This window comes from Sinocyclocheilus grahami, unplaced genomic scaffold, assembly GCF_001515645.1.
Source record: "Sinocyclocheilus grahami isolate Dianchi unplaced genomic scaffold, SAMN03320097.WGS_v1.1 scaffold367.1, whole genome shotgun sequence".
NCBI classification, from domain to species: Eukaryota; Metazoa; Chordata; class Actinopteri; order Cypriniformes; family Cyprinidae; genus Sinocyclocheilus; species Sinocyclocheilus grahami.
This window is the reverse complement of record NW_015505546.1, coordinates 207,328-216,617: the sequence shown is the minus strand read 5'-3', so window position 1 is coordinate 216,617 and position 9,290 is coordinate 207,328. Positions and strand designations below refer to the sequence as shown.

General features: G+C 37.3%; 1 protein-coding gene and 1 long non-coding RNA gene across 2 annotated transcripts; both read left to right on the top strand.

Annotated features, from left to right (window-relative positions):
- The first annotated feature begins 263 nt into the window (after window positions 1-263).
- Window positions 264-2,560, top strand: LOC107549250 (U1 small nuclear ribonucleoprotein A-like). The gene is given in 7 exon segments (XM_016230262.1): window positions 264-332; window positions 496-572; window positions 658-830; window positions 983-1,069; window positions 1,071-1,142; window positions 1,245-1,453; window positions 2,545-2,560. Coding segments are annotated over 6 exon segments (630 nt in total). The 5' UTR covers window positions 264-332; window positions 496-499.
- Window positions 2,561-2,592: 32 nt separating this feature from the next.
- LOC107549269 (uncharacterized) lies at window positions 2,593-8,985 on the top strand. The gene is made up of 3 exons (XR_001604542.1): window positions 2,593-2,745; window positions 8,910-8,915; window positions 8,975-8,985. It is a non-coding gene; the product is annotated as an uncharacterized lncRNA (long non-coding RNA).
- The last annotated feature ends 305 nt before the right edge of the window (window positions 8,986-9,290 follow it).

Sequence of the window (9,290 nt, the reverse complement as noted above, 5' to 3'; positions counted from 1 at the left end):
CCCGAAGACTCGAAACAGGTGAACTATTTGACTAATTCCAGTACAGAACCTAGAGGATAGTGCGCATGCGCGACTGAACGAATCACTCCCCGAGACGACTCGTTCTTCCCGAGTCACATTCAAGATTCGAACGACCCAACACTAGTGGTTGGCTGAAGCTCGCTTAATAATTGTGAGTAAATGTGTCTAATTGTGTTCATTTAATCTTTTTCTTAGTTTTTTTGCTTATTTGATCAAAATACGCGCTTTCTCTGAATAGTAAAATTGTAATTCGTGATTAAATTAATTGACAAGCGAACTCACTAACGTTAGCTCCCGTTTGAAACAACTAGGTCAGCCATTCACGCATTTAAAGCGCAATTTAATGTAAACATAAACGTATTTCTTTCTTCTTGAAGACTTTTATTTTAACAGATTATTTCTGCCGTGTGCTCAATAAGAGTTTTTTTTTTTCATTCTGCACGTTGGGTTTAAAATCTGTGTTTTTCATTCCAGAATCATGAGGAACCACGAGATGCGTTTAAATCACACTATTTACAGCAACAACTTGAATGAAAAGATCAAAAAAGATGGTATGGTTCTGTTTGTCTGTTTGATTTTAATCCAACGGTTTTGTGCGTTTCTTCGTGTTGTGACCCTTTCCTCTTCTTTTAATAGAACTGAAGAAGTCGTTGTATGCTATATTCTCCCAGTTTGGACAAATTCTGGACATTCTTGTTTCACCTACGCTGAAGATGAGGGGTCAGGCCTTTGTGATCTTCAAGGAGATCAACAGTGTTTCCAATGCACTCCGCTCTATGCAAGGCTTCCCATTTTATGATAAACCTATGGTAAGATCTGATGATTTATATATATATATATATATATATATAGATATATATATATATATATATATATACACACTCCTAATGCTTTTAAGTTGATGTTTTCAAGCCAAGAACTGTGTAATCTGAACTAAAATGCTCTTAAAATCTATTCACAGTGGATTCAGTATGCAAAGCAGGACTCCGATATTGCAAAAATGAAGGGCACATATGTGGAGCGAGACCGTAAGAAAGAGAAGAAAAAGAACTAAAGCCCCTGATGCAGGTGCTGGGAAAAAGGCTTCTGCTGCTATGGCCGGGGTACCAGCAGCCATGCCTGTTAGTATGTTTGGGATCTTTGGGAATTTGTGTGCTGACTCCATTGTGTTCTATTTTCAGGCAGTTATTGATATGATTTATTTATTTTTTGGTCATTTATAGGGAATACCACCCATGAGCCAAGCCCCTCGCATGATGCCAATGCCCGGTCAACCTCCCTACATGCCTCCTCCTGGTATGGCACCTGGGCAGATGCCTCCAGGTGCTATGCCTCCAGGTCAGATGATGCCAGGACAAATGCCTGGCCAGATGCCACAGCAGGTATGCAATAAAAATAAGTCGCCTACACTCTTAAAAATAAAGGTGCTTCACGATGCCATAGAATAACTTTTTTGTCTAAATGGTTCCATAAAGAACCTTTAACATCGGAATAACTACAGATTACAAAAAGGTAAGAAAGAGATGGTTCTTTAAAGAACCTTTGACTGAATGGTTCTTTGTGGAACCAAAAATGGTTCTTCTATGGCATCGCTTGAAGAACCTTTTGAAGCACCTTTATTGTTAAGAGTGTAGGCTGTCGCATTTTATTATTACATTCAGAAATAATGTAGGCTAAAATACTGGTTAATAAAGCAAAACGTTTACAAACATTATAAACACAGCTATAGACTATTTTAGTTCCCTTCTCTCCTTATCAAATCCTCTGAAGTTATCAGTATTTAAGGTATATAAACGTCAAGCCAAAACGAAGTAATTTAAAGCTAAACTGAAGCCTACCTCTTATTCAGCAGGAATCCAAATGTTTTGCAATGTATCTGGATGCTAAAATATTATTAATGTAAACTATCTCTCGCATTATCGCCATAAATCATCGTCCTTCACATAGGCTATAACATGTTGTGTGTGAATCCATGTTTCCACTATCCTGCAATTTTCGCTAGTTTCAAAATGCACAACAAGCTGCATATTACCTGCCATTCATTTTCACTTAAATGTAGGCCTAATGCTTGACGGTTTGTGACACATCCGCGGAAAAACTGTAATTCCGGGGGATTGGCATTGTGACTTACCTGTGAGGAATTGCGTCAACGTTTGCATAGGCCGTGCTATTTGAATTCATGATTGGTAGATTGCAAAATTAAAAAATAGTAAACGATAAAATAATGTTATTAACCAGTTAATGGCCATTTCAAATAAATTAGATTTTGTTTCTGGTTATGTTCCTGTCAAAATTTCATCCGTTTCTGTTTTTTTTTGTTTTGTTTCTTGAACCAGTCCAGAGTTATAAACTTAAATTGCACTAGGGAATTTTTTTAATCAATTTTTTTTAAAGATGTCTGAATTCTTTGTTGAAACATATTTAAACGTACTGTAATTTGCTGTAATAACTTGTTTTCTGCCTGTTAGTATGTTTGGGATCTTTGGGAATTTGTGTGCTGACTCCATTGTGTTCTATTTTCAGGCAGTTATTGATATGATTTATTTATTTTTTGGTCATTTATAGGGAATAACACCCATGAGCCAAGCCCCTCGCATGATGCCAATGCACGGTCAACCTCCCTACATGCCTCCTCCTGGTATGGCACCTGGGCAGATGCCTCCAGGTGCTATGCCTCCAGGTCAGATGATGCCAGGACAAATGCCTGGCCAGATGCCACAGCAGGTATGCAATAAAAATAAGTCGCCTACACTCTTAAAAATAAAGGTGCTTCACGATGCCATAGAATAACTTTTTTGTCTAAATGGTTCCATAAAGAACCTTTAACATCGGAAGAACTACAGATTACAAAAAGGTAAGAAAGAGATGGTTCTTTAAAGAACCTTTGACTGAATGGTTCTTTGTGGAACCAAAAATGGTTCTTCTATGGCATCGCTTGAAGAACCTTTTGAAGCACCTTTATTGTTAAGAGTGTAGGCTGTCGCATTTTATTATTACATTCAGAAATAATGTAGGCTAAAATACTGGTTAATAAAGCAAAACGTTTACAAACATTATAAACACAGCTATAGACTATTTTAGTTCCCTTCTCTCCTTATCAAATCCTCTGAAGTTATCAGTATTTAAGGTATATAAACGTCAAGCCAAAACGAAGTAATTTAAAGCTAAACTGAAGCCTACCTCTTATTCAGCAGGAATCCAAATGTTTTGCAATGTATCTGGATGCTAAAATATTATTAATGTAAACTATCTCTCGCATTATCGCCATAAATCATCGTCCTTCACATAGGCTATAACATGTTGTGTGTGAATCCATGTTTCCACTATCCTGCAATTTTCGCTAGTTTCAAAATGCACAACAAGCTGCATATTACCTGCCATTCATTTTCACTTAAATGTAGGCCTAATGCTTGACGGTTTGTGACACATCCGCGGAAAAACTATAATTCCGGGGATTGGCATTGTGACTTACCTGTGAGGAATTGCGTCAACGTTTGCATAGGCCGTGCTATTTGAATTCATGATTGGTAGATTGCAAAATTAAAAAATACTAAACGATAAAATAATGTTATTAACCAGTTAATGGCCATTTCAAATAAATTAGATTTTGTTTCTGGTTATGTTCCTGTCAAAATTTCATCCGTTTCTGTTTTTTTTTGTTTTGTTTCTTGAACCAGTCCAGAGTTATAAACTTAAATTGCACTAGGGAATTTTTTTAATCAATTTTTTTTAAAGATGTCTGATTGAAACATTGAAACATATTTAAACGTACTGTAATTTGCTGTAATAACTTGTTTTCATGTTTATTTCACACTAAAACTAGCGGAGGAGCGGAGGAGCTGACTGGTTCATCTGAGCGTCAAAACATTTGTTTGAATTTGAAAGCACAGGCTTTTTTTCATATTAGTAAATAATAGGGATGTAACGATGAACCGCGAGCCAGTTGAAAATCAATTTAAATATGTAACGATTCAAATCGGTTGAGATGCTAAACAAATCGCGATTCATTTAGGGGTAGGAGTTTATATGAATGTATGTCTGAGGGGAACTTGCTGTCTTTCGATGGTATTTCTTCTTTTCATCTTGCCTCTGTATAATGCATATTAAAGTTCATAAGTGCAGCGCTGCTTTGTTTACAGCCGAAACCAAGAAACGCTTCAAGCGCCACCTACTGGCAGAGAGTGTATCTGCGTCTCATTCAGCTGCTGTTTCTGTTTCATGCAGATATTTTTTATGCATAGTTTCACAAAACTGAAGTCAACATTCTGTTTTTGCTTCAAATTTCGAAATTACACAATGTAATTTAGATTAAAAACTGCTCATGTTGCTTGTATGCAGCATCTTTGTTTGGATCATGATTAAAATGCAGTGGTTGCCTCTTAATTTTAAATGAAAAGAGCACAGACAAAGCCTTATTTGTCATTTATATAAAATGAGATTTCTTTTATTTGTGTTATTTATTTGATTTGGGGCTTGTTTATGACAAATGGCAGTTATACACAAGCCTGCATTTAGAAACCACTTGGGACAGTTCAGGCCGTTTAATGGCTGAATAGATTGCATGCACGCTGTTCAAAAGAAAAAGTCCAGAGATGAAATGTACATTTTTATTTGATGTGACTTGCTTAGCTGTGCCCGTTAGATTTGCTCTGCACAATGCAAGGTAAGGAGTTTTCCGAGATGGTCGGCTTTGGCGAGTTTGTAAGTATGCAGGTTTTTTTATTTTAGTCCAATTATGTCTTCAGAAGCATTGCACCCAGAGTCTGGTTCCCAGACATTGTACCTGGAGCTTTGTTGTTTTTATTAAATCACAATGTTTTACATGTTGCTTTCTGCTTGTTTTTTCCCTTCACATGGGGTTTGAGGTTTTTTTTCTTCTTCTTATTGTTCAATTTGTGTAGTGTTGTTCATATGCGTTTTGCTTTTTATGGAACACATTCATTCATTATATATTTTTCAAAGTCTCTTATGTTTGCCAAAACTATTTATTGTGAAATAGAATAAAAACTATTTAAAATAACTTTTCTGTTTTAAAAATACTTGTATTCAGAAAACGTGCATTGAATTGATGCATTGAAAGTGACAGTGAAGACATTTATCATTTTACAAAAGATTTCCAAAGAATGCTGAATCATGAAAACAATGCATCACCGTTTCCATAAAAATATTAAGCAGCGAAAACTTTTCAACATTGACAGTAAGAACCATTATTAATAATTGAGTGCAAAATTGGCATATTAGAATGATTTACGAAAGATCAAGTGATACTGAAAACTGGAGTAATGGCTGCTAAAAAATGCGCTTTGCCATCACATGATTAGTTACAGTTTAAAATGTATTGAAATAGACAAGTTTTAAACTAATATTTCACTATTACTGTTTTTTTTTTTTTTTACAAATAAGGGCAGCCTTGGTGAGCATCATTCAAAAATATTTTCAAGCAAATTCTTAGTGACCCCTAACTTTTGAACCGTAGTGTGTGTGTGTGTGTCTTTGTGAAACTGAACTGGGCCTCAATCATGTCTACATAAGTGTTTGTGACACTCTTTGTAGGTGATGCAGTGATTTATTGATCTTCAGGCTTAAGTCTGGTTTCTAAAGGATTTACTTATTTTCTCTGAATTAAAATGTTTTATGGCAATGCATTCTCAAACTCAGCATAAACTGATCATCCTGCCGTTTGAGCTCATGCATTCACTCACTTTAATCCCAAGCAGTGAGTGATTTCTATGGAAGTTAAATGAGCCTCTCATGTCCTGGGACTCTGTGAGTGTTGTGTAAGAGGTAATTTACTCTTCAATTAAGTTTGAGGGACTCTGGACTGTCAGCTGTACAATAGGGGCTGCCTTGAGTTTATCATTTTACAAAAGATTTCCAAAGAATGCTGAATCATGAAAACAATGCATCACCGTTTCCATAAAAATATTAAGCAGCGAAAACTTTTCAACATTGACAGTAAGAACCATTATTAATAATTGAGTGCAAAATTGGCATATTAGAATGATTTACGAAAGATCAAGTGATACTGAAAACTGGAGTAATGGCTGCTAAAAAATGCGCTTTGCCATCACATGATTAGTTACAGTTTAAAATGTATTGAAATAGACAAGTTTTAAACTAATATTTCACTATTACTGTTTTTTTTGTTTTTACAAATAAGGGCAGCCTTGGTGAGCATCATTCAAAAATATTTTCAAGCAAATTCTTAGTGACCCCTAACTTTTGAACCGTAGTGTGTGTGTGTGTGTGTGTGTCTTTGTGAAACTGAACTGGGCCTCAATCATGTCTACATAAGTGTTTGTGACACTCTTTGTAGGTGATGCAGTGATTTATTGATATTCAGGCTTAAGTCTGGTAAAAAGGATTTACTTATTTTCTCTGAATTAAAATGTTTTATGGCAATGCATTCTCAAACTCAGCATAAACTGATCATCCTGCCGTTTGAGCTCGTACATTCACTCTCTTTAATCCCAAGCAGTGAGTGATTTCTATGGAAGTTAAATGAGCCTCTCATGTCCTGGGACTCTGTGAGTGTTGTGTAAGAGGTAATTTACTCTTCAATTAAGTTTGAGGGACTCTGGACTGTCAGCTGTACAATAGGGGCTGCCTTGAGAATACATTGTGTTGTGACCTAAATGACTAGACCAGCTTTTTTTCTGTGTACACAAACGTACATTCTTCTGCAGTTTTCCCAAGCCTCTGCACACTCCACCGTTTTGCCTTGAGAAAAACCTGACCTTAACTGCTGCTGGTGCTGTGTGTGTGTGTATGTCTCATGCAATTGGCATCGTGCCTAGCAGTTAGTTGTCCACCAACACTGCCTCCTTTGAGTCACAGAACAGACACTTCTTATGCCAGCAATGTGTGGGACACGGCTGTCCCCACGCTGATCATCTGACCAAGCGACAGGTTGGCTGGTTTGAGAAAACTACATCACTGTGCCTAATATGCCCACAAACCTACCTCCAAAATGGGCTGTTATGGGTTCAAGCCTAGAACTTGGTGACTATAAACTGTGTAGGTTAAGTTTATTCTTTGTTTATTATGTATTACTTTATTTGCGTGCCAGATTATGAGCAAATATGAGGATGTTCTTGTTCAGTTAGTCCAGATAGGGACTAGCTTTCTTTCCATCACCAACTTTCGGTTCACAGTGGGTCCAGCAGATGGAGACATTTACTGTTGTAGTGTTTACGGTTGTACGTTTGTTTGTAAGGTTTGTACCTGCTCCCATTCTTCTCAGGGGCGGATTGGTTCTCTGCCTTAGGAAATGCGCAACATATAAAGGCTGTCATCTTTGCTTTTTCTGGAAACGTTTGTTACGTGAATGTCACTCATCACGGAGCAGACTGGAAAAATATTAGTAAGTTTTATTGGTTTAGGAGCCCTCACAAGATTATCCGTCACTGCTGGTAGTTTGTCTATGCCGTTATTTAATGATTTAATGAAGTACTGACACAAAAATACTTCGTCAGAACACAGCCGTACAGGTAATTCCCGCCAACAGCTGAAAATCCGAACGGATACATAAACGATGTCACGCTTTCAGCGCGGCTTTAGAGTCTGTAGGAATAAAGAGCGCGAGCGATTACAGTTCAGTTGAGTCGAGGACAGCGCCACTCTATGCTAATCGCAGCCGGACTTCAAGAGCCCTCTGTTCTGACCACGGGTCACTCTACTTTGGGGAAATAACCGGTTTCCAGGGATGTGCGCGTCAGCAACTAGTCCATCCCGTCGCGAATGGGGGGAGGAAACAGGATCGGGTCAATAAAATCGGCTCATTATATTTTCAGCATAAAGCGGATGCTTTGTGTTGTAGCCTAGTAGCTGCCTCCATGCCTACACAGTGGAAAGTTCACTCTGGTCCCCGTTATGGAGATCTGGAAAGCAGCGAAATTATGCTGATATGCAGGCTATGCGTTTAATTTCCAGATGTCCGGTTTATAGGCGGACCTGGTTTAAAATGATGCCCGATCAGCTGAAAGGTGGTCAAACCCCATATAAAACCAGTAAACAAACCAGACTAGTCACTAGTTGTTATTTCTATAAAAAGACTCCAGAAATGAAACTGGTTCGTTTTTATTTCATTTTTCATGTTTTTCTTCAGCAATGTAGAACTGTAGAAAGCAGTAGGCCTACACACGCAATGTGTGTGGTCCTCAATAACAAATCTTACTGTAAACACAAAAATATTCCATCTTTGTGAAATGTTCAAACATCCATAGTCATTTTGGGTGCAATAGGGCCCCACAAACACTATTTGGCATCCAAACCTCTGGGGAAAAAATGGGTTCTAGGTTTATTGCTTTGTCCTCACCCAACGACCTAATGATTAAGTCCGAGAAAGCATGCCACTTTCACTTTTAGCCTATATGATGTGATAACAAGCTGGCGGTAATGTAAAAGTGCATGAGTATTGAATGTAACAGCCTCTGTCTGGCTATTGTCTGGCCTCTGACGGGGTCTTTTAATTGGTGCCGCAGCACTTTGATCATGCTCAGAGATCAAGTGAAGCTTGAGACCTATTATTCCAGAACTGCCATGGGAGTACACATGAAAAGAAGCCCTACTGAGAATTTCCAGACCAGTGCATTATGGGATAGGGTAGTTTCACAATTTATTTGTTACAATTGATAACTGTATACCGTGACTTCATAAAAAGGACAGGCATATCATTGTAGAATCGGAGTGATCTTGTTTGTGGTATGGGTCTTTCTCTGTCATTTATAAACTATAATTGTATCAAAATAGAAGTGTTGCTGGGCTGTTGAGATTAACCTTATGCATCATATGTATGCATAAAGACCAAGTGTTGTAATACAGGGAGCTGAACCGCATCAGTTTATCCAGTTTGGAAATCAGCATTATATGACCAGCACCTTCCTGAGGTGACAGTAGAAGGTGCAAGTAAAATATAAAGATATAATATATAAATAAAGGTTTTAACCCAAAGGACAACCCCCAATTTTAAGCTATGAAAGTACTTTTTCTTTTTTACATGATTTTATAATGATTCTCTGACTCCTGGTAATGCATGTGAAATGACAGGACTGTTTAATTTGATGTATCCACACAAGCTTTTTATCTACATTCCAGCAAACAAAATGTTATTTTGTTTCTTTTGCAAATGTTCCCATTAAAGTATTTGTGGGAAGATTCGATTTTCAAACAATATATGAATGTTACTTGAATGTTCTCTGAACGTTCTGAACCCATAGTAACCTTCAGAAAAGGCAAATTAAACTAAAACTGTTCAGAAAAAAAAAAAC